This window comes from Pleurodeles waltl, chromosome 4_1 (assembly GCF_031143425.1).
Source record: "Pleurodeles waltl isolate 20211129_DDA chromosome 4_1, aPleWal1.hap1.20221129, whole genome shotgun sequence".
In the NCBI taxonomy this organism is placed as follows: domain Eukaryota; kingdom Metazoa; phylum Chordata; class Amphibia; order Caudata; family Salamandridae; genus Pleurodeles; species Pleurodeles waltl.
Window position 1 is genome coordinate 573,368,951 of NC_090442.1, and position 25,853 is coordinate 573,394,803.

The 25,853-nt window shown below is 42.9% G+C and overlaps 1 protein-coding gene across 2 annotated transcripts in view; it reads left to right on the forward strand.

Annotated features, from left to right (window-relative positions):
- The window catches only part of DOCK4 (dedicator of cytokinesis 4), a 1,300,588-nt gene that overhangs the window by 1,138,979 nt on the left and 135,756 nt on the right, over nt 1–25,853 (forward strand). For both annotated transcript variants that reach the window (XM_069228963.1, XM_069228964.1), the window contains 4 exons: nt 13,704–13,852; nt 16,684–16,770; nt 18,368–18,472; nt 24,365–24,506. In XM_069228963.1, the coding sequence (XP_069085064.1) occupies nt 13,704–13,852; nt 16,684–16,770; nt 18,368–18,472; nt 24,365–24,506 (483 nt within the window). The remainder of the gene's footprint in view (nt 1–13,703; nt 13,853–16,683; nt 16,771–18,367; nt 18,473–24,364; nt 24,507–25,853) is intronic.

Below are 25,853 nucleotides of genomic sequence, written 5' to 3' on the forward strand. Positions count from 1 at the left end.
ATCAGTGCTGCAGGCCCACTCGTAGCATTTAATTTACAGGGCCTGGGCACCTCTAGTGTACTTTACTAGGGACTTACAAATAAATTAAAAATGCCAGTTGGGTAGGAGCCAATGTTGCCATGTTTGGGGGAAAGAGCACTTGCACTGTAGCACTGGTCAGCAGTGATAAGGTGCACAGTGTCCTAAAAACAGCAAAACCAGGGTCATAAAAATGGAGGGAGGCAGGCACAAAGTTGGGGGATGACCACCCTAAGGCTGTAAGGTCTAAAAATATATATATATATATATATACACCACACACACACCACACACACACATATTGTGGTCCAGCAGATTAGCGTTGCACTCACCTCCACAAAAGATTTTAATAGGGGGGCCATTCCCCCCTCTACAGGCCATTCCCGGCCCTGGGGACCCCATCCCCTGGGGCTGGCTTTCATTCAATAGGAGAGGGAAGCTGCAAGGCCCCCTCCCTGGGCTGATTTTGGCCCAGGGACCCCATCCCCCTGGACACCCATTCAGCAGCGTTGAGTACAGCAGGGGGCCTAAATGCCCCTGTGGTCCTAGCCAGCTACCTGCCTCACACACAGTTGTTGTTAAACATGCACCTCCCATATGTGAATGCAATCGTTTTGTCTGTTTCCCTGCCTGCATCTCAAAAAACTACGCTCCCAGCTAGTGAGAGTGGCTTGGCAGCTCTTGCTTCCTGGAAGCGGAGGTCGTGTTTGCTCTGACTTGATGGGAGCTGTCAAAGTTCCCGTCAAGTTACAGCAAACAGTTATGTCCCAGGGCTGGACACCCCGGGACATAGCAGGAGCCGGCCCTGGGGGATGGCTGTCCCCAGGGCCATAAATGGCTTCAGGGGGTGGCCCATGCGGCTCCCCTTCTTTCAATTTTAAGGGCCAGTCCCGGGGAGGTGGTGGTCCCTGGACCCGAGAATGGCTCGGGAGTGGGTGCGGCCTTCCCCCTTGTATAAAAGAAAGAAAGCCCCTGGTAGATGGTGGTCCCTGTGGCTCTTCCATCCCATTGAGAGGGATCCATGCGGCCCCCCTCTTTTTTTTCCATAAAGCCCCGTGAAGGTGGTGGTCCCTGGGGTTTCAATCAGCCACAGGAGGGGGGGTCTGTTCCTCCATTTATTAATTAAAGCCCTGGTGAGGTGGTGGTCCCCGGGGCTCATTGAGCCTATAGAGAGGGGTCCATGCGGCCCCCCTCCAATATTTAAAGGAAGCCCGGGGAGGTGGTGGTACCCGTGGGTCAAAAAGCCTTAGAAGTGGGGCCCCGTTCACCCCCTCCATTAAAATAAATAAATAAATAATTAAATTGTCCCTGGGACAAACAAGTACGGGAACCCACGTTTGTTTTTTTGTTTTTTTTAAATTTTCACCTAATTCACAGATCTGCTGTGATTTTCGGTGAAAATGTACAAAGAAATGCTTTTTTGCCCTGGTGGGGTTTTCTCTGGGACTCCAACACCGGAGCTAAGTGGTCAGTGTGTCCCTCCCCTGATCTGGCCTTGCTACCTTTGAAATATTACCTGGGCCTCTCCAAATGGTGGAGGACATTGACCCCCAGTTTCAGACCACACTTTTGAGGGCAGGACTGGCAGGAAAATTAAGTAAATTAGTAGTTGTGCCCACTTCATGGCAGTCCCAACCCTAAGGTGGACGAGGTGAAGTGGACACTACTTTTTAAATATCTTCATCTTGCATGGAAGGAATTAGGCCAATAGGGTTAGGGCTATGCCCCTTTCCAAAGGAAGTGGTCATTGAAAGGGTGTAGTCACCCTAAAAGGTGAGTAGCCCATTGGCTACCACCTGGCACTCCCTGTAACTCCCCTAAATTCAGTATTTAGAGGGCACCCATGGACCCTAGAAACAGATTTCTGCATTCTAAGAAGAGCCAGACCCATCACCAACAGAGGAGACTTAAGACACCAACTGACTTGGCCTCAGCCCTACCGGCCTGTCTGCAGCCATAAAAAAAAAATGCACCCAGGAGATGACCATCCTTCAGCACAGCAAACTCCACACCCTAGGGGAGGACTACCTGCTTTCCAGAAAAACCAAGAACTCCTGTGGACAGTGGACCTGTCCAGAAGAAACCAGCTTTAAAGAAGAGAAAACCTGCCTGAGGAACTGCAAAACCCGACACCAGAAGTGGGCCCCTGGCCCAAGTGGCCCACCCATCCAGTGAAGATTCCCTGGCACCTCCAACTAAGAGTCCACTGTGGGCTGACCCCTGCCTGACTCCCCAACGATGCCTGCAGCCTAAATTCGAGGACTCCCTCTGACCACGATCTGCCTGGTGACCTAATTCAGATGCCTAAAGATACCCTTGCACCCGGAGTCCCTGAGCCTTGGGGAGCTGAACCGTTGGTGTCCCTATGACCCCTGGCATCCCAACTTACCTGGGCAACTGTGGGTTGCCCTCTCCCTGCCTCCTGGCCTGAGCCTGCAGCCCGTTTCTGGAAGCCATCTCCTCCATTGAGAAGCATTGGGTGTCCGACACTTCTTTGGCACTCTGCAACCAGCTGCCCCTGTGCCATGAGGGTGTAGGTTTGGTGCTGACTTGTGCCCCCCCAAGTGCACACCTCAACCCCTGGATACCAACCTCTACCACTGCTGTTAGTTACCTGTAAGCAGCATGTCAACTCCCCACCACCCGAACCTCGATGATCTATGTAAACTAATATTGGGCACAGATTTCTGCACCCAGCTGCCCCAGCACCACTGTGGGTGCACCCTTGGTACTGACCTGAGCCTTGCCAGGTGCTAGCCTTAAGCTCTGAAGACTGGCACTGTAAGTTGTGTACTTAACTGTGAAACTGCATCATTGTTTCCCCCCTTTAGGTTAACATTGAAGAAATCTGAAAATTCTAAAAGTGTCTATTTGAAACAGCAAAGTACTTTTACTTTAAAAACTGCTTACCTTATGACGAAGTTCATTGGCTCAAAGCATATATAAAAGCAACTTATTTTTCTAAATTGGTCTCAGATTTATACTTTGAGTGTGAGTCTTATTTATTGCCTCTGCGAGTACAACAAATGCTTAGCACGCCTAGCTGCTTGCCAACACTACCACAAATAAAGCTCTAGACCTATCTATTTCTGCCTCTGCACATCTTTGGGGATTCATTGGACTCTCTGCACGGTGTACTTCATTTTAGGACACTGTATAGAGAGCCAGCACCCTACATACGCACTGGCCAAAAAGCAAACACCTGAAGGTTTGCATGCTTATTTTACCTGAGCTACAGCTTTGACCACTGTGTTAGCACGTGGAGTTCCAGTCCTTGACATCTGTCAGGTGGCGACATGGGCTTTTTTTCACACATTTACCAAACACTACTGCCTGGACAGTCAGCTCCGTAGGGATGGGCACTTTGCATGTTCAGGACTTACTAGTATGATATTGGTCGCAGACCTACCTCTGGGGAAGATATTGCTTGATATATGTTCAAAAGTAAAGAATCTGCAAATAGAAGTCTTTAACAGATGAACAAGTTACTTACCTTTGGTAACGCCTTATCTGGTAGAGACAACATCTAGTTTCAGATTCCTTACCGACCCACCCGTACTCCCTGCCCTACGAACTGATATCTCAGGGCATGTGACTCCCCTTTCAGGACCTTAGTTTTGATGCACCAGTAGTTAGTGGTCTTCATGGCTCTGCACTTCTGGTGTGGAAAGTCGTGAAAAGAAGCTGAAATCTCCATGCCAGGGCAGCAGCTGTATAGGTACAGCAATGCCAGATGCAGAGCCGATTGACACCACCTAATGGTGCGCAGGGGTACTGCTCAGAAAATTCTCCAGATCCAGTCTGATGCCAGGAGGAAATTCAAAGGTAAGGAATCTGCAACTAGATATTATCTTTACCAGATAAGGTGTTACCAAAGGTAAGTCACTTGTGATTTATGCTGAAAAGGACCAAGGGAATTGTCAATCTCATCCCTCTTGAACAAAGAAAGATATTTTAGGGTCATTTGCATGGCAGTGGTTACAGCCTGCAATGCACTGCTTATGAATTGTAAGTCATTCATATTCAAGCCTTTGCATTATCTTCATCCAAGTCCGGATCCTCCCCCATTCACTGACTTTCCAGTGTCTCGATACCCCCAGGGTGATAAACAATATAATACACATCTTCCTAACATACCCATCACATGTAGAATAGATTTTTAGACTATATCCTGTTTTACCCATGGATTCTGGAATACAGGCCCATTCAAAGCCTCCAAATATGGATCAGTTAGCCACATGTTTAGCATTATAACACCTGTTCCACACTTTGCCAAATTTGTCATGCCAGATATCTCTGCTATCTGTAGTCACAAACTAGTGAGTATAGGGAATTGTTTTTAAAAGGTGTAAGAAAAAAATAACTGGATTTGACATAGAAGTTGTTTTCTGTGTACAATATGAACAAGTTTGAGAACTGAAAGTACTATGTGAAATCATACCCACATCTTTATGCAGTTACCTACCCAATATATCTTCCCTACAACACTTCACTGATTGTATTACACATTACAGTACATAGAACCTTGCTCATACTGGCACTATTGATAGCACTTTTGTTAAAAGTAATTACCATTTCATACCAGGAAGTGTTAAATCACACAGAGAAAGTTTGCTGGATGTGTATTGTGCAAGGATAGTAGAGCTCTTGAAAATTATCAAGCGATATGCTGTTTTGGAAACCAGACTTTAAGATGTATTAAAAACGGTACATCATCTTGTGGAGACACCTAGGTGATTTATTTCATTATGACATTGTTTACCCTTCTTGTCCAAAGGCTAAGCTGCCAGTATGAAAATGTTTTGGTTCTGAAATGACTGTTACAATATAGTTTAGTCAATAGCCTCTAACCCCACTTGGCCCTTTTTCATCCTACAGAGCTCATCCTTTCTACGTGTTGATTTACTGAAGAGTGTAAGGGAGTGTCAGACTTAACTCATTTTAATTCAGATACAGCATCAATGTTGGGCCATTGTCCTACCGAGACTCCACCCCGGCTGCAAGTCTTGCTGCTATTCAGCCTTTGATTCCCAGTTTGCATGATCAGTCTGGTGACTTGAATGTGACCCGGACTACAATGATCTGGCCTGGCCAATAACTTCACATTCCATCATCTTGTAGCTACGGCTTTTCTTCCCAGTCCCCATGTGTAGGAAGTTGGCTCTGTATATACTATCTCAAAGTGAGAGATAGTGTGCATATAGTCCAAGTGTTCCCCTTGGAGGTAAGATAGTGGCAAAATTAGATCATTCTAATGCTCTATTTTGTGGTAGTGTGGTCGAGCAGTAGGCACATCAGATGGTAGTGGTAAGCATTTGTTGTACACACAGGCAATAAATGAGGAACACACACTCAAAGACTTAACTTCAGGTCAATAGTTTTTATGTAGAAAAATATATTTTCTTAATTTATTTTTAGAATAACAAGTTCAAGGTTTGAAGTAAATACATAAAATGAAAGGTACTCCACATGAGGTAAGTTAGGAACTTTGAATTAGGGCAGTAACATATACAGTTTTTGTTAAAATGGCAATGAGCCATTTTAAAAGTGGACACAGTGCAAAAACCAACAGTTCCTGGGGAAGGTAAGTAATGGTTAGTTTGTCAAGTAAGTAAGGCACTTACAGGTTCAAGTTCCTAGGCATAGGCAGCCCACCGTTTGGGGTTCAAGGCAACCCCAAAGTTACCGCACCAGCAACATAGGGCCGGTCAGGTGCAGAGGTCAAAGGAGGGCCCAAAACACATAGGCGCCTAGGAAGAACAGGGGTGCTGCAGTTCCAGTCTGCCAACAGGTAAGTACCTGCGTCTTCAGAGGGCAGACCAGGGGGGTTTTGTAGAGCACTGGGGGGGGACACAACTAGACACACAAAACACACCCTCAGCAGCACAGGGGCGGCCGGGTGCAGTGTGCAAAGCAGGCGTCTGGGTTTGTATAGGAATCAATGGAGGGGGTCACTCTAGCTGTGCAGGTGGGGCACATGGGGGGTTCTCGGGCCAGCCACCGACTGGGCTAGGCAGAGGGTCGCCTTGTGGTCACTCCTGTACTGAAGTTCGGTTCCTTCTGGTCCTTGGGGCTGCGGGTGCAGTGCTTGGTCAGTCATCGGGTTCCTTGTTACAGGCAGTCACGGTCAGGGGGAGCCTCTGGATTCTCTCTGCATGCGTCACTGTGGGGGTACAGGGGGGTCATCTCGGGTTACTCACGAGGTCGCAGTCACCTGGGAGTCCACCCTGTAGTGTTGGTTCTCTGGAGCTCGAGCTGGGGGTGTCGGGTGCAGAGGTTGAAGTCTCACGCTTCTTTGTTGCAAAGATGTTACTGTGGGTGAACAGTGTCACTGTTCTAAGGAGTTTCTTGGCCCTTCTGGTTTCAGGGCAGTCCTCTGAGGCTTCAGAGGTCGCTGGTCCCTGTTGGATGCGTCGCTGTTGCAGTTTTCTTCGAGTCAGGAGACAGGCCGGTAGGACTGGGGCCAAAGCAGTTGTCGTCTCCGTCGTCTCTGCAGGGCTTTCAGGTCTGCAGTCCTTCTTCTTGTTTCAGGTTGCAGGAATCTGATTTCCTGGGTTCTGGGTGCCCCTAAATACTGAATTTAGGGGTGTGTTTAGGTCAGGAGGACAGTAGCCAATGGCTACTGTCCTGGAGGGTGGCTGCACCCTCTTTTTGCCTCCTCCCTGTGGGGAGGGGGCACATCCCTAATCCTATTGGGGGAATCCTCCAACCTTAAAATGGAGGATTTCTAAAGGCAGGGGTCACCTCAGCTCAGGACACCTTAGGGGCTGTCCTGACTTGTGTTTGGCTCCTTCTTGTTTTTTTCATTATCTCCTCCAGTCTTGCCACCAAAAGTGGGGGCAGTGGCCGGAGGGGTAGGCATCTCCACTAGCTGGGATGCCCTGGGGTGCTGTAACAAAAGGCATGAGCCTTTGAGGCTCACCGCCAGGTGTTACAGTTCCTGCAGGGGGATGTGAGAAGCTCCTCCACCCAGTACAGGCTTTGTTACTGGCCACAGAGTGACAAAGGCACTCTCCCCCTGTGGCCAGCAACTCGTCTGGATGTGGCAGGCTGGCAGAAACTGGTCAGCCTAGCACTAGGAGTCGGACTGGTATTCAGGGGACATCTCTAAGATGCCCTCTGGGTGTATTTTACAATACATTCCACAGTGGCATAAGTGTGCATTTATTGTGTTGAGAAGTTTGATATCAAACTTCCCAGATTTCAGTTTAGCCAATATGGAACTGTGGAGTTTGTGTTTGACAAACTCCCAGACCATATACTCTTTATGGCTACCCTGCACTTACAATGTCTAAGGTTTTGCTTAGACACTGTAGGTGCATAGTGCTCATGCACGTATGTCCTCACCTTTGTTATAGTGCACCCTGCCTTAGGGCTAAGACCTGCTAGAGGGGTGACTTACCTATGCCACAGGCAGTGTGAGGTTGGCATGGCACTCTGAGGGGAGTGCCATGTCGACTTAGTCATTTTCTCCCCACCAGCACACACAAGCTGTGAGGCAGTGTGCACATGCTGAGTGAGGGGTTCCTAGGGTGGCATAAGACATGCTGCAGCCCTTAGAGACCTTCCCTGGCATCAGGGCCCTTGGTACCAGGGGTACGATTTACAAGGGACTTATCTGAGAGCCAGGGCTGTGCCAATTGTGGGAACAAAGGTACAGTTTAGGGAAAGAACACTGGTGCTGGGGCCTAGTTAGCAGTGTCTCAGCACACTTTTAATCATAACTCGCATGAACAAAAGGCAAAAAGTTAGGGGGTAACCATGCCAAGGAGGCATTTCCTTACACTATGGAAGACAGGCATTAGTGGCATCTGCTTTACATGGCATCCATTTTACAAGGGTCATGTATATTAATAGATACTGTTTGAAATAAATTAGAGCATCTTAGAAAGCTTCTTACAGCCACAGAAAGTTTGTACCAGAACTAAGATTCATGCTGCCGTCCTGCGCAGCTTCAGTTCTCACATGAAAATATTATGACAATAACTTATGCTAATGCATTTGATTGCTCATTCACTCTCATCCACTTTCAGCCTTTTGCAAACCCAAGGGACTTTTGCTTATGACTTCATTTTCTCCCGAAAGAATACATCCCTTATGATGTTTTATCTTTTTCTCAGCACACTTTTCTGCGTTAGGTCCTTCTACCATTGACTACATTCTAGCAGTTCAGGGTTGTTGCTCTGGAGACTTGTATTGTGTTATCACTCACTGCATGTGAGAAAAAAAAAAAATCAGTTACCTTCACAACCCTAACAAATTATTTTATTTACAAGTGTCTGGTAGACACTGATTTGACATGTTAAAATTCCTCAATCAAAAATAGAGTGTTGTCACAAAAGTTTGAAGTGATGCGTACAATTTAATCAGAGCAGCTGTGAAAGGTGGTTTAACTGTAACCAGTAATAGAAAAGATTGAGTAAAATGTATTTCCTATTACCTGACTGATTTAATTTCCTTTCCTCTGAACCCATGGAAAATCTATAAGCACAAATGTGTTAAATGGTTGCATCAATAGCTTAGTGTTGCAATAATGATGATTTTAGATTAATTAATGAGGCATATCAGAGGAGGAAAATTTGTTCCTTTTACCTAAAGATACAAAAAACACAGTTGCATTGTTCCTGTGTTGCATGATAATTTATAAACTTTCAGCTAAGTGTGATTTGAATATTTTTGAGAGGAATCATAGGGCTTGAAATACTGTGTGTCACAGAAGCCACGTTTTAGGACCAGCAGTGTCAAGTGATTGGATATTTAAAAGAAAACACATGGATAAAACTGAAATAGTTGTACGTATCAGAATTGTTGTCATCCTTGGCCTGGTTTTCCCCCAACGTCTTGCCTTCCATCCTCCTAGTTTTGCTGACTTCATTTTTGCTGGTCTTAAGACTCTGTGCACTTTACCACTGCTTAGCGGTGCAAAAGTGCTTTTGCCCTCTCCTTTAAAGATGGTAAAATTGGCTTACACCCAATCAGCACATTTAATGTACTTGCTACATGTACCAAGGGCATGTAAATTCAATGCTACTAGTAGGCATGCAGTACTGATTGTGGAGAGCCAACCACATAAGTAGGCTTTTGTCTCAGGCCTGCCATTGTGGCTTGTGTGTGCTGTTTTAAACTGCCATTTCGACCCGGTGGAGTAAACCTTTTGCCAGACCTAACCCTTTTTTATTAATACATAAAAGTCACCCCTAGAGTAGGCAGTGTACAGCCCAGAGGGCAGGGTACAGTATTTAAAAAGTTTGACATGTACTTTCAAATGTTATATCTCCTGGTAGTTTAAAACTCCTAAATTCATTTTTCACAACTGCAAGGCCTACCTCTCCCATATTATAGTATTGGGTTGCCCTATTACATTTAACAAGTGTTAACTTTCAGTTGGAAGCAGGTAGGAATGTCGAGTTTGGTGCCTAAAGAATTGTAACTTAAAACCCTCTTTAATGGTAAAGTCAGATTTTAAGTTGCAATTCTAACAAGCATTAACAAAGCCAATTGGTTTTGCCTATGTGAAATCTATTGCCTTTGTCAGTGTTTTATTTTACAGAGCAGTTGACTGGCTGCACAACATGGTTCAAAGTAAGAAAAAAAAAAACAAAAATGCTGACAATCAAAGCTGGACATGCTATAGTGCTTTTTTTCTTTTTCACTTTAAGCCATGTTGCTCAGTCTGTCAACTGTTATGCAACATGGAAAAATGCGTTGACACTGCCAATTGATACTGCATAGTCAAAACCTATTGGCTTTGCCAATTCTTGTTTTATCTTACACCATAGATTTCAAGCAGGTGGACTATAACTTGCAGAAAGGCGAGTGACTCCAAAAGACCGCGATGGCTCAGGCTATGTCAGTACGATTGGATTTCCCAAGCAGTCAGCAAGGTCAGTAGGGATAGGGAGAGTCAGTACAATAGGGAGAGTTTTCTACACGTCGGAGTCCAGGAAGCACCAAAGGGCTTGGGTGATCATAGTAGTCCATTGTTAACAGACAGATGCTATTAAGAGTCGAGTGGCATTGGGTGACAACACACCCACTTGCCTGGCAGGTGCACCAGCCTATGGTACATCTGCACTGTATGGCGAGTCTGAAGAAACTTACGAATGGCCTCGGCCAGACTGGGGGCACCAAAATAACCAATCAGATAACTAAAAAAAGGAAACCCATGTGTAAATCACCGCATTTTTGCTTTAGCTATATACGTGCTTTGCAAGGCATGAGAGACTGCATGGATGTGTTCTTCCTGCAGACAAAACTCTTGGTAATATCACACTGAGCAGGTGAAAACACAAAATGGTAGCGTAATTGAAATAAAAGATGAGCTGGGGCACTAGTTCTGGTGGGTGGGTAGAACGGGTAGCTTCCGTGCGTTGTGAAATGTGTTAGCCACGACATCCACACTCTACTGACATGATCCAGCACTTGCTCCGGAGGCCATAAAGCCGGTACCGCACGTCCAGAAACACGAAGCAGAAGCAACAGCTGCACTAACAGCATCAAGTGGCAGGCTCTGAAGTTCATTTCACACTAGAGAAAGGAAAGACCGTCTTCAGTGCTGCAGGATTCAGAGGTCTGTATTAATTAGGAGCACAACACGAGCGAACACAGACAAAATTTACCGATAGAAGGAGACATCATTCTAGCAACTTAGGTGATATTAGAAATACAGGTCACACTTTTTACCAGTAAAATCAAAGGTAATTTGCCAAAAAATGTAATTCGATAATTTATTAAAAACTATTTAATATAAGATTATTAATGGGATGTGCTTTTATAAGGCAAATCAATCTCAATTTGACATATTATTTCAAGAGTTCGAGTAAAAATAATTGGCCATACAAAAATGTCAAGATGGCTGTTGGACTGTTAAGTGCCGACTTCGAACATCGAGTTGGTGGTTTCCAGGTGTATGTAGTAGTGAACCTGCACATTCTAAAATGATGGAAATAGACACCGAATAAACTTGCAGTTCTAACAAACATTCCAAACGCATTCAGATAAGGAACGTATAATCAAAATTCTGCAAACCGGGTGATAAAAAGAGACTAATCTCTCGCTCTACTGAAACACAATAATGTCTCGTCTGCCCACCATGATGTGTAAAATGTAGATGTTTTTATTCTCCTTGTCCCGGTTAAAGCTCCGAATTCCGACCCTGTAGCTGTGTTGTCTTTATATATTTAATGGTCCAAGCAAACAGTTCTATATGGTTGTTTTCACGTTATATCAAATGTAACAGGTGACATGTCGCCCCTGACTTTAAGCTGCAGTATCGGATTTCGTAGAAGGGACAGGAAGGGCCTACAGTACACATGCACTCTTATGGAGTGCTGCTGTGAAAATACAAAAACAGTACCTGCGCAAGTGGGCGGCTAGTAGGATACTGTAGGCAGGTAGGAACTGTACTTCCTCCAGTCTCCAACAATGACCGGAGGAACTGAAGTGAAAGACTGAAAGAACTGAAGAGGTGGAAGGAGGTGCTGCCAATGAGAAGCAAGTAAAAGAGAGTGACATCCGAGTGAACCTATGGTAAGTAAAGTTAAGTAATAGGTGGGATCTAAGCCTATTTTTAAGTTTTGTTTTTATTTGCAAGAGGAGAGCCAGCACTGCGTGGATAGTGGCTCTCTGAGAGCCATTGCTCAGCACGGCTGACAAGGAAATGCAGTGGTTGGTGCAGACAGCATACTGCCTGCTATCTCCCACCTTCATCGGGTCTGTGAAAACCCGCAAGAGGTGAAGGGAGGTAGAGGAGATGAAAAGCTTCAATCCTGCCACCTTTCTAGGGTCTGCACACACCAAGCCGAGGTGGCAGAACATAGGGGTAGTGAGTGCTTCCCTTGATGACTGAACAACAGTTGGAAAGAGGTTTTGTTTCTCAATGTTGTTACATCATAGCGCTGCAAAATGGGTTTTGGTTCTGCTTATTCACACTAATGACTTCCAAGGGACACCATACTTTTTTCTCTTTTTTTAAAATGTCATTTATTAAATTGTTCTTGAAAAAGCAAATACAACAGAGTATAGCATGTAGACTTGTTTCATCACAAGTTACAGTAGTCATTCAAGTAGATGCATAGTATACATGGCTGATTGGGCATGCAGGTAACGTTCAAGGGGAAGCCAAATATCTTTGAGCGGGAGTTTAGAGACATGAGATCGCAGAAGGCAGCGAGCTGTTCCTGACAGTACGCGGCATCAGTGAGACAATCTGCTGCGAGTGACACCATGTGCCCCCCTTCCATTGCATGATTACTCTATACTTAGCAAGTAGCAGAAGAATCGCTGTTGGTTGGCGCAATTCAGAATGGACATTCTTAACATAGCCCAACAATGCCACTACAGGTGTGCTCTTGAGTAGGTGTAAGGGACGCCATACTTATCAAAATCCCTCTCCTTCAAGAACTTACTTGTGGACCACCGCAAAGAGGAACTGACCAACCTTTCAAACTCCCATCAGTCCACATCATTGCACCAGTGCACATGGTAAGGTTTACATCTTAATGTGTGCAAATCTGCTTAGAATGTCCACATGGAACTGATAACACTTTTGAAAACATGAGACTACAAATATAAATGCTCAGCACATGATACATTCAAGAACTCTGAGAACAAGTGATTCATATACTGACAAGGAAAGAAAAGGGGTGGACCAGTGCCAGTGATAACCTCATTCAAAATAAAGCATTCTGCTTGACACCTCGATCTCTCCTCGCCACAGACTGAGCACCCTTCTGCAAACTCACCATGAACAAAACGTCTGTCAGAACAAAGTCATTTTCAAAGCTGTCAAAAACTGAATCAGTCCGCCCCGGTCCATCAGTTCCCAAAGGAGGACAACTGCAGTGCCATTATCTACTTTCTCATGAGTGAGAGCACAAAAGAGTTGGCTGTGTGAACCCCACACAGCCAACAACGAATAAACAACCGCTATCCCTCGCACCCCACCAATAAAGAGCATTCAGCCTCCCCTTGCATGTTGAACTACCCAACATCCTCAACCCCGGCTCCTACAAAGACATCATTTTATCATGATCGATTTTTAAATCCCTCTATGGCTATCTCCTCACTCCCTTTCCCAAAATTGTCAACTTTTCTGTTGAGCCAACCCCAAGTACTAAACAACTTAAAAGTGTGAAAAAAGGGCCCAATCTGAAAAACGTGCCATGGGCTGGGACGATCTTGCCAGCTATCTCCCAATCATCCACCACTTACTTTTGATCAAATAAATCAGAGCAGTTAAAGCGGAAACTTTTACAGGCATCCCGCCTTTCACCATACTGCATATTGACTGCCAATATTCTAGGACTCAACAAGTCCCTCCTCACGGAAAGAACTAAAATGACCTACATTTGCTGATCCTGCTTTACACCTAAGCCTTCTAGCACCGCTATTTCTAGGTGGTTACTCTTTTGTCATTTAAGTCTTTTAAAAGAGGAAAGAACATTATTTTCACCATTTCTCTCCCCAAGTTATGTACCATAACTAAAATGTAAAACAACTTGATTCCCATGTTTCTGTGTGGTTTGGGTTTGATTTGGGCCATCATGCTTAATTACATATGTCTTTTTTTAACACCAGCACATCTCACTGATAATTATGCATCATCTACTTCATATTTGGAATGACTGCTTTTGTTGCTCGAGCTTGAACATGCCTGATCTTGTCACATGTACTTTGCCTTGCAGAGGCTGCCTACACTCTGCTACTCTATGATGAGTTACTGGAGTGGTCCGACCGCCCCTTGAGAGAATTTCTCAACTATCCAATGCAGACAGAGTGGCAGCGGAAGGAGTTTCTTCACTTGACCATCATTCAGAACTTTGACAGGGGAAAGGTGAGCACACCTTTATGATTGTGTAATTTACTAATCTAGAAAACAAATTAAGCATCTATAGCAAATTCCTGACATTGTTTTACAGTTGATATTTCTAAATGTGCCTGATTATGTAATAATCTTTTAAAGTCTAATCCAGGCAAAGAAAGACGGATTGTCATTATCAGGTTTTTGGGGAAGGTTCATTCTAAATCACAAATGTTGTGTAAGCAATACCCATGTCTTGCCATAAGGGGCCCTAAAACAATGGCAGACAATTTAATGAGTATTACGTGACTAAACTGTAATACATGAGAACATTAGGTCATACTAATGAGCGCTATGGAATTGTGAGATGGCTAATGTTCCTGACCCCGTCATCAGAACCTGAAATAATGGAACTCTTGCCGTAGCATTTTTGACAGTATTAGCAAGTCTGTATGATTATTTTAATTCCTTCATTCATTTCTTTTGATTCATTTAGTGGTTAAAATATTTTGTGTGCGGTAACACATTGTTTGTGATACTAAAGCACAGTTAAGACTCCCAATTAAACAAATTAAATATTTATTTGTGGTATAAACAGTGTTAGTGCAAGATAATTCACTTCAGCTGAGCTGATTTGTTACAAGGGGAAAGGGCATCTGCATCGTAGATTGGAGTCACCATCTTGGATTGGGTCATCATTTTAGATCATGATCAAGAGACCTCTTGAATTGGGCTCTCCATCTTGTACTGCGTCACTGTGGTTAAGGGCAGTGACTTCCACCCCTTCCTGCTGAAGTTGCTGCCAGTCCAGCTGCTGCCAGTCCCCTATGTCTACGGTAGTTTGCGAACAACAAGAAGAGGTGATAACTGTTCATGGCAGCATGTCCTACTGTCTTTGCACCATCATATGTTAGCTTGATTCCAGCCTCAAATTCCAGGAATCTTTAGAAACTCCACAACATAACCAGCTGATTGTTCTGTTTCACAGCTTCTGTTTTCTTTTGTTTAAATCAGTACAGGACTCATCGTGTCAATCACTATGTTTTAAAGGATAGAGTGAACTGCAGGCATCATACTCATCACCAATAATTACTCTTGGTAAATGTACATATTTGGAATTGCCTTCATGCAGTGGTCAGGAGGGTTCACACCTAATACAGATGTAGTAGACAATTTGCTGTGGTGGATAAATAAGGCATTCTGGTGATGCAGCACATTATACTAATCTGGGCCTGGATAGGAATTAAAGTAATGGACAGAGATTGCTTGTATAATAGTATGATTTGTTTGTATTTGGAGTTTCCATCCCATGCCCTAATTTAAGCATTTCTCTGACCATCACACTACACTTTCTTTCTGAATCCTACTGTCCATCACTCAACACATTTCACCTTCCTGTTTGTTGCTTATTGGCTACCGGCAAGATGTTTCTTGAGTGACTACCACCAGTTAAACGCCTCCTGGTAAGATGTGTGCGCCATTGACAATGCCTTTGCCAAGACACTAGATATCGCACACGATGCAGGAAAGAATTTTTAACGTTAGTGCTAATTGCAGATTGTATCCCTCAGTGTTTTCTAGTCTGGACATTCAGCAAACAAATATAGCCGACCCTGGGAACATTGTTGCCTGGCTGTCTTTTCAGAATGTCATGAATTGCTTTGCGAAGCAGTTCAGAACACTAATTTCTTCACTGCGGAAGCGTTTTTTCCAAATTTGATTCTGAAACAGTAGTTGGTCCTACAAAGGAAATTTCCAGAGCAAAATTGAATAATGTATCCAAATTGATAGGAAGCAAACAGGATGATTTTTATTCTAAATGTCCCTGAAGTGAACTGCAGTGAACCGCTGGTGTTGCTAAAGGTTAAAATGTTGGTCATAGTGGGAGATAAACAAACCTGGTCCAACTATAATCTGCCAGTGCAACCTTCAAAAGTTTAATAGATTCCGTACACATACATGGAAAACAACAAAGGGTTGTTTCTGTTTTTGTATGTGAGGGCAGCAGTGTTTCTGAGACGTTATTACATTGCTATTCAGGTGAAAGTAAGTGTTCGCGTGAAGATTGTCTGTGACGTTTAGCCTTGTTTAATGAAAGGCAAAGAGAAAGCGTCAAGTGATAGAATTTTTAAGTAGACTCTCTCTGACTCCATCTCGGTTTGTAGATTTAGGATAAACTCAAGGATCTAGAGCTCATTGCCTTCCCTTCCTCTTGTGCCTCTTTGTATTTAGCCACATGATTAAAGGAAATGCTCTTCCTTTTCACATTTAGATGTTTAGTTCGCGAAGTGATAAGCCCCCTTTGCCATTTTAATTAAACAGGGTCTCTTACAGACATAATTGTGTATTTTTTCATCAAAGATGTCACACCAAAGGCTTATTGTTCTTGGTTTTGTTGTGATTGTTTTTGATTTTGCTGTGAAAATTAGGTAATGTCTGATTTAGACAATGTGACTTAATCATATTTTAATAACCTGACAAATCTTGGGCATTCTTTATCAGCCAACAATACTATTATGGGAGTATGGGAAGGTGATGTGTTTCAGAAAAGCCCCTTAATGAAAATTGTGTGATAACATGCTATGTGAATGTGTTTTTGAGTAAGTATGCTGGACACCTAGTGCTAGCCAGAGCTCAAGTTAGACCATCAATGTCATTGTATTTGTACGGGGAATATTTATTCTAGTCCCTACTGGAAAACTGCAACCCCAAGTGATATGTACATGATCGTGAGACATGGCATTGTGTATCCACCCAACATTTACATGTGATCAAAGGTTAATTACAGCTACATATATGATTATTGTGAAGTAACATGACTATATTTCACGTTGTGCTTAATTTTCTTTTTATATTTTTCTCAGTGCTGGGAAAATGGAATTATTCTCTGCAGGAAACTTGCAGAGCAATATGAAAGCTACTATGACTACAGAAATCTAAGCAAGATGAGGGTAATGTAGTCCGGTGTATTATACTTTATTTCTTTTAGATTTTAGTTTTTTATTTGTACTGACTGGATGAATTGACCATGAAAGTTATACAAAATGGTAAAATTATTGCCAACAGCAACAAAGCCTTAACATGACTAGTGAGAACAATAAACAACTGAGGAGGTATTATAAAAGCATGGCCAGTTTACAGAAAAGTAACTTAGAGGACAGTTCATTTTATAGATTCATTTTTCTAACGTAGTTGGGACGTAGTGTACCTTCTATACACAAATAATTGTGTCAGTGTTGGGGGAAACACGACTGAAACAGTGTAGGTAATTCAAATGATAGAAATGAGGACAATTAATGCAGCATTTGGGAATTATTGGGAATGTTAAGACAGTAAAAGCGAGGACAGTTCGAGTTTTGCTGAAATGTTGTATAATTAATAAATGGGAAAAATAGATGTCACGTTGACTGCAGTTGTTGAAATCGTCGTTCTGCTCAAGGGAGATAATGAGTAGATTACAGCATATGAAATAGACGATTTATCTGATATCCAGATTGTGACACAGTATTTGGACGTACGAAATGTGTAGGTGACGTTTCAGGCAAATAAAAATGTTGGCAGTAGGAGGGGCAGAGGGGCCAGAATGGATTTGGAAATTGATAAAACAGTTCATTTTAGCTGGAACAAAGATGCCTACAGATTATTTAGGAGCGGGCCATACAAGGATGAGAACAGGGAGATGATAACTCTGTTAACTTTATATTTTAGATATGAATCCATTGGATAGTAGTGGCTCCGTATTTTATGTTAGCAATAGTTTTATGGAATCAATGCATATTATTTCCATCAAACACTTTTTACCCATGCTGCTCTGTTAGAGTCCATGCCAGGTAAATGCATAGAGTTTGGTTAGAAGAAGGCATGTAAGACAATATTAGGGACTATAGTGAATGTGTAGTTGCAACCTACGTTTTTACTATTAAGACAGAGGCTTCCATATGAATATAGGCCTAGTATATTCTACATGGGAATGACTGTGTTCTCTAGCTGCACATTTATTTATTTCCATGTAAGACCAGATTGACTTTGTTGTCCTGAGCTATTGCAGGCAATTTTGATGGATTTTAGCCGTCTGCAATATTTGTGCGTTATGACCTTTGTCAAGTAAAAAACAAATAATTCCAGACAAACAGACTTTTGAGAAGATATTGAAAAGACCAGGCATGTACTGCCAGCCATTCTAGAGTCCAGCACTATATTTTTCAAAGATAAAAAAAAAACATTTTTTGAACACAGGCAACATGCCTGTAATAATTAACTAGCTATCAGCGATAAGTAAATGAATGCTGTTGGTTATAGACTGACTGATTTAGCTTCAGTGCTGAAGTTGACGCCATCATTGTGGAATTGTAATAGAAGGAAATTAAGTGACATAAATAAAAATGCTTAATCTGGAAGTCATTTAGGTCTTGGTGATTTAGGAATCGACATTCCTCAGACCTTACATTATGTTTTGGATTGAAAACTGGTTGTGAATCTATTCTGTCTCTGCAGTATCTGTAGTAGGTTGAAGAGAAAATGTGTAAAATCGTTCTTATTTCTTCTCAGATGATGGAGGCGTCTCTTTATGATAAAATAATGGATCAGCAGCGTTTGGAGCCAGAATTTTTCAGGGTTGGATTTTATGGGAAGAAGTTTCCATTTTTCTTGAGAGTAAGTTGTCTTCAGAAACATTTTTGCCAATCCTTCCTTATGTTTTCTTAATGTGTCATCAAGGATACAGTCATTACACTTGACATACCAAGAAATACAATACAAACGACATCAGGGGTGGCTCAGTTAGCCCCCTTGTCAATAATCCCTTCTCACTCCACTGCATGTCAATCTCAAATGGGAGGAAAATCCTCTGGGTACCTGATGAACTATACTCGTGGGAATTCAAACGTACATCGTGCTCCCCTTCACAAAGTCTTTATACATAAATATGGCACGTGCTGAACTGTAAATAGGAAATGAATCATAAATAGCAATGTAATCAATAGGGCCAAACATAATAATTAATTGCTAAAAAAGCTTACCTTATCAACAAAAGCACAACACAATTACATAATAATAACTAGTTTCATATATGCTTGTAATTCGTATATGGTGCAGTATGCCACCAAAATATATAAAGGTCTACAAATGAATCATCAATCAAATTTTCCAATGCAGTGCCTCCTACAGGAAACTGGTAGGCAACTGCTGAGATTTTTTTTTTTTTTTAATAAACATCTTTATTGAAGTTTGCATAAAGGTAAAGCATTCCGTTGACACGAGAGTACCCTTCCGATAATGCACAGGACAAATAAACAAGGTGGAGTTTCACGGGACGACCATCGAGGAAGGAGACATATTTGTGCAATGCTGGAAAATATCAGGCTATTCCAATGGACCCAACCCCTTCCCCAAATACGCTCGTACACAGGCTTCTCTAGTTGTGGGCACCAATCCACACCACGTCGCCACTGTGATACTGTAGAGGGAGCCGGAACCTTCCATCTGGCTACAGTGTCTCTCTTCGCCATCATTGTAACTGTTCCCAGAAGTGCCTGATCTGCCCTCGAACCCCCGGGCCCCTCAAAAACACCAAGAAGCAGCACCAGGATGAAAGTGGCACCTCCCAGCCCAGCACACCTAACAACTGCTTCACCACGACAGACCAATCACTCTGGATCACCAGGCACAACCACACCATGTGATAGAAATCGGCTGGGGCACCTGGGAGGCGAGGGCACATGAGGGGTTGGGAGGGGAGAGAAGGCCAGCACTATGAAGGTTAGTTGGAGTGAGGTAGGTACCGTACAGATAGTAGGTCTGGATGAGATATAGCCTAGAGTAAATCGTTATCATTTGAGGTGCCATTATAGCCAACTGCTGGGATTTAATAAGAAAGTATTATGGTGGGAGAATCCTTCTAAATAAATACTGGTCTGTCCTCAATGTCAAATGACAACATACCTTAATTCAATCAACATTCAGGTGGCCAAACAGTTCCACAACAGTAAAAGGTCAGATTTAGCAATCCTTAATCTCAGTTAACCTGAAATCCCTTAATACTGTTTTGGGAATGTAATGTAAGAAACCAAAGTCACAATATGAATGTCATAATTCTTAGGGCTCTGTGGGGCTACATTTTAACACTCTTGCAAGTTTTTCCCTACTAAACGAAGACAAAGTCATGGAGAATTCAGGCACTGCCAACCTAGCACCCATATTGAACACAATTGGCAGAAACTATCACCTTTGCTCTGGGGTCTCCTCTAACTTACTTGGGATAGAGATACCAACTTTCTACTTAAGTCACAAACTGACTTAAAGATCATTCACTACAGTGACACAACTTGGCGGCTGCTTGGTTTTAAAGCAACTATTTTTTCCACTGTATATTGTGTATGTATAAAGGTTTGCAAGTCGGACACCCTTTGTGGCAGAGGAACTGTGAATAGGGAGACTCTGCTTAGAACATTGAAGTGACTTATTATTGCTACCTGACATCACGTCCACTGTACTGGTGCACGCACACTATCCCAGAACTAAACAATACATGCTCACATAGTTACACAAAATGAGACAAATTTCACATGATTGATAATAAAGGCACTTTAGGGGAGAAGCAAATCCACGGCATTGACGATACATACTGAAGTATAAATGCAAGGCATTGTGATAACTAGATAGGCTCACATTTGCAAAGTATGTCAGCTGTTCTCTCTTCTTACAGACCGCACTCTCCACTTGAACTAATTGTGAATGCCTTTGCTGCCTTGCACCCTGCAGGAAATGCGACAAAACGATTTCACCACAAATCAAGTGAAGATCTGTAGCTCAACCAACAGAATAGTTTGAATTTAAAAAAACTTTCGACTCGAGCTCTTTGGAGCTTATTTTAAAAACAGCCTGTAGAATGGTCATAATCCTGTGGCAGTCTTTGTCATCTATCTTCCTTACTGAGTAATGGTACAAACTATTGACTTTGCTCCCTTGATCTATTTAGCTGTTTCTTTTGTCCTGCTCTGAGCTTCCTGGTGGTAGCAGAGAAAGAGCACTACAGCAGCATTGATCAACCTTCGCAGAACATGCATTAGTGTACATTGTATGCTGGTGGACAAGCAATTAGCAATCAATCCTCGTGCCCCTGCGAGATCAGTCAGCTGCATGTGGCGTTATATGTATTGACAGTACAGAGAATTCTCTCACTTGTTCTTGTTAGCAACTGAGGATGGAGTGCTAAGCCCATATGGCAAAGCTGTGTCAGCTTTGGCTCTTTTCCACAACATTGCTCACAATCTCTCTGCCCACAGTTGGCATCAGGCGTCAGCTGGCACTCTTGCTTTGATATTAGATGATTAGTGGCTAATGAGGCTCAAACAGCTCAATTGATCAGAATGGGTTACATTCAGTGTATTAATTTCGTGTTCACTACAGTTCAATCCAACAAAAGATCCAAAGTTCAGTAACCCATAGAGTACATGGTTGGCATGGATTGCAGCTGAAGTCTCATCATAAACAGATAACTTTTGAATAAGTCACTGTGGAATTTAGAAATAGAAGGAATACTGTTCCAACAAGATGCTATGAATGCGGAAACATTTATTTCATATTATTCAGCGTTTTACCTCTGACAGCCAGGCTTGCTGTGTTGGGTGTTGTGTCTTACACATGCAGATGCCTTTCCTTTTGTACTATGGTACACATTTATGGTGTTTCTGGAGCTTCTATTTTCTGCACACCATCAGTGTCCTTGTATGCCCTTGTTTTCTTTTGGTACTGACTACAAAAATTTAATAGGGGTCCCACATGCGTGAAAATGCACCCTAGGAGCTCTAAACGATAATGTGGAGGATGTAGCCCTGCTAATGCTCGGAGTTTAAGTATGTCAAGCGAGGGGGATTTGTTTACCACACAATTACTTCAAAGTGGGGTGTTTCTGGTGTGTTAACTGCATTCTTTCAGATTTTTGAAGGTGGAAATCAGGCTACTTCCACCAAACAAAATTACAGATTTTGATGGGAAAATTCCAGGGGGGAGCAACAGTTCTTTAACAATTTATTTATGCATTTTCAAATATATAACAAAACAACATACATTGCCATTATCATCAAGTACATAACCACAGTTACTCATTGACAGTGGGCTGCAGTTAACTAAGTCAACCACACAGTAGACAATCATTTTTGTAGCAACACCTATGGATACAGTCTATTATGATTCATCTGAGAGTGTAAGTAAATAGGCGGTGAATGGACTCCAAATGTTTTTCGGCTGGGACACTTGGGGGAGGTTCTTCTGCATAACATTCGAGTTGATCATGGCAATAGCCTTATCATGGAGCCAGTGTTGGTGTTTGGGAGATGTTTGTTTGCCCCAGTGTATTGAGAACCACCTTTTGGCAAGAAGCAATGCTATTGCTTATAACTTACAATTAGCCCGCTGCAGAGACTTAATAAGGCCTAAGAGACACATCTGTGAGGTGTCTTCTACTCTCTCTCGTATCATGGCTGAGAGAGTACGTGTGACTTGATCCCAGTATCTGCAAACCGGAGGGCAGTTCCAGGCAAAGTGTAGGAAATCAGCTGAAAGTGCCCCACATCTAAGACAGTTGGCATCTTCACGGAGACCAAATTTACATAACTGAGCCAGAGTGTAATATATTTGTCATAAGTGTTTAAAATGTATAACCCTAAGATTACAATCCGAGGTTAGCGTACCTGTTAATGCATAGCAATAGTCCCAGTTATCTAAACTGAGTGGCTAATCAAGTGTGTTGGAGGGGGAGGTGCGATGGTTAACACAACTGAAATTAACACTTTCTCTTTGCAAAGAGATTGGGTTTTTCCTGACTACTCGGGAACAGGACCTAAGACTACTGTCTTTCCAGTGAAGACCTCCGTCAGTCCTCCGGCACAGCTCATGCCGCTTTCCCACATAGTGGAACACATCACACCAAAGCACGGATCCCTCCCTCTCTTAGCAGTAGTGAAAATATATTGTGTAAAAAATAGTTAGTGATGCTTGTTCCATAACACCAATCATGACTCGTGGACCTGCCCATGACTAGGGCTGCTGACACTGCCCAGACAGAACTAAACAAAAGTTTATCTATGTTTATATGGTGGAGAGGTTAGCAAGACAGCATTTTTTCAGTACAACAGAGGAACAGTGCTGAGGTTGGTGACTGGTCAGAAGGTGGATGTTGGCAATCTTGGTGCCCTCTTAGCAAACACTTAACGCCAGTTTAAGTGTGTGGCCGTCTTTCTGCGAAATGTTTAATCCGGACCTCCACAGTTCATGATGCAATCAAGAGGTTGGGTGCTGACATTTTACCTTGAATTGCATTCTAATTTTAGCTTCGGCAGAAGACAAAAATAATCGTATGAATCACTGCAAATGTTGTTGACCACTGCAAATTTTTTTTAGGTCTGTGCTTGAAATAGTTGATCAGTGCAAAGTAATGCAAAGTACATAAATATGTACATAATTACACATTTTAGTACAACAGTTGTATTTGCCTAACCCTGCCCCTTCCAACCCCCACTTTTCTGTCACATCCTGGTTTCTGTGATCCGAGCTCAGCTGGACCTTCTTCACCGCAGATACAAACAGCATCTCGTGTTTGAGATACTCCTGCTGCTGCAGTGAGGATAATCTCTATAATGCTCACAACTACTCTTTGGATCAGGGCCAGCGCTATATCAAATACCCAAACTCAAATTATACATAAAGTATGATCGGTTGTACAGTTTCAAGTGCGTGATACCAAAATCTCCCGCTGTAACTCTATCAGCCATGAACAACTGCTTGCTCACGTTGTATTCCGTCTCTTAATGACAGATGTCAGAACACATGTTTAACACGGTTCACACACACTGGCTCGGAATCAATCACAATATCAAAAACCTGGACTCTTTTAGCGAAGGCTGCCATAGTGGGCTTTGGGTAGGAGTGAACCCCTGGCGATGGTCGGGTTGCTAGAGCAACCACAGCTGACCGTCTTTTATTAGGAAGGCGGGGCTTCGGGCGTTCTGTCTGCGCCACTGAACCTGCTCAATACGAGTGGGCGCAAATATTTAAGTGGGCGGGACGGATGGAGCAGCTCATGGAGCAGCCGCATGGATTGACGGGAGCGAGCGTCAATAGCCCTTGTCCCTTCGTGAGGGTCCATCGGCAGTGAATATGGGTCTTCAGGGTGCGGAGTATGTCCTGTGACTGGAATGTACTTTATGCTCATTGATCTCTGACTGCATGCTTTTGTTTACTTTGTTTGTTTTATTGTTACGTTACAAGAGCCGAAGAGATTTGTAGGTCATCTCTGCACACACAGTACCGAAGCTGTATGTTTTGTAGTTGACTGCTGTTCTGGTGTGGACATTTTCTTCTGCTGTGCTAATGTGATGCAGCATACTTGTTTGGCACGCAAAAAGTTTTAATGGAATAAATGTACTAACACCTGATCTGTTTGCATTGCATGCTGTTTTTCTTGTTAAAAAGGCAATCTTCAGGCTGAATCTCTCCGACCGTGCATTTGATTGTCAATAACACTCTTTTTATCTGCTTTTTGTTAAGAACAAGGAGTTTGTGTGCCGGGGGCACGACTATGAGCGACTGGAGGCGTTTCAGCAACGAATGCTGAATGAGTTCCCCCATGCCATTGCCATGCAGCACGCCAATCAGCCCGACGAGACCATCTTCCAGGCAGAAGCACAATGTATCCATACCTGCCAGAGAGCCACGCTTGACTTTTTAAACCTAATATGCATTTGTTGTTGCCTGAAAGTTAATCTTATATGTTGTCCTGTGTAGGTTAAAGCTCAGCATGAATTTGTTATGTTGTAAGTCCACGACCTCTGCTGTTATGACATTTAAATCACACAATTTATTGAAGGGATGGAGTAAGGTCTTTATCAAAGATGCCAGAAACTGGTGACGCATGTGTGCTGTCATACACTTGTATGTTTACTGTAAGCCACATCAGCATGCAAGTTACACCCAGGTGCTCAACCATGCTGACAGGCTTAGGCTTAGACAACGAAAGCATGAGTGTACGCCCTCAGCACTCATGAAAACTAATTTCATATTACATTACAAAAAACAACAACCACATCTAATCATAGCGCGGCAGGCATGGATGGAATAAGGCCCGTGCCCTTCGGAACTTTAAAACAACAGTAGTGATTGGCTGATAAAGGTGAACCCATGTTAGATACAGTGCGAGAGGTGTTGAAGGCATGCTGTTCCAAGATGAGTGTGATTCTAAAGTCTGGAAAACTGACATGGGTGTCGGAAACAATTGATAAAGGGTGATCAATGGGGCTTGATCCATTCAAGCTGGCTGAGGGTTTGCGAGTGGCATGGAACACTCAATTGACCCATTCTAGGATGTTAAAGGAAAGATACATTCATCTCTAATTATTTTCAGTACATAATTATAATTGTTTTTAAACACAGTAAATTGAGTTTCAGCTTCAGCAGTCCTTTCTGTACCGATTTACATGTAGAGTGGGACATGGTTTAATTTTGCATCCCTTCCGCTTACCTTTAGTGATTCTCTGACTGGTGTTCTTTCATGTTACAGCTGCTCATTTTTTCCCTCTCACAGCGTGCCAGATATGTTTGTACAGCTTCATTACACAGCAGAATATGATTTACATCTGCTGATGCAGTGGTAGCAAATCCGCCATTATGTTCACAGACATCCCATTGTACAAAATATGAAGTAGGGCTCGATTCTGCCAGTGTGCTCTTTGATCATTTTAGAAGTTAGCGTAAATGTTTTTTCGCAGTAAACTGAAAGTTAATTGTTAGATTCTGATTTTCTATTTCCCCTTCGTTTTTCCATAATATACCTGGATGGTGCAGTTGAAAAATAGCAATAACTTGTAAGCACAGCTTGAGAGTGCTAGAGGCTTTTCATATTATTATGGACTTAGCAAGTCACCGAATGCTTGCTATGGCAGAGTTGATTGATCTAAAACATTCTTGTTCCGATGTGGTTTGCTTGATCCGTAGAACTTGACTGGAAGTATCTGCCCCACCTTATCATTTCTTTTATTAA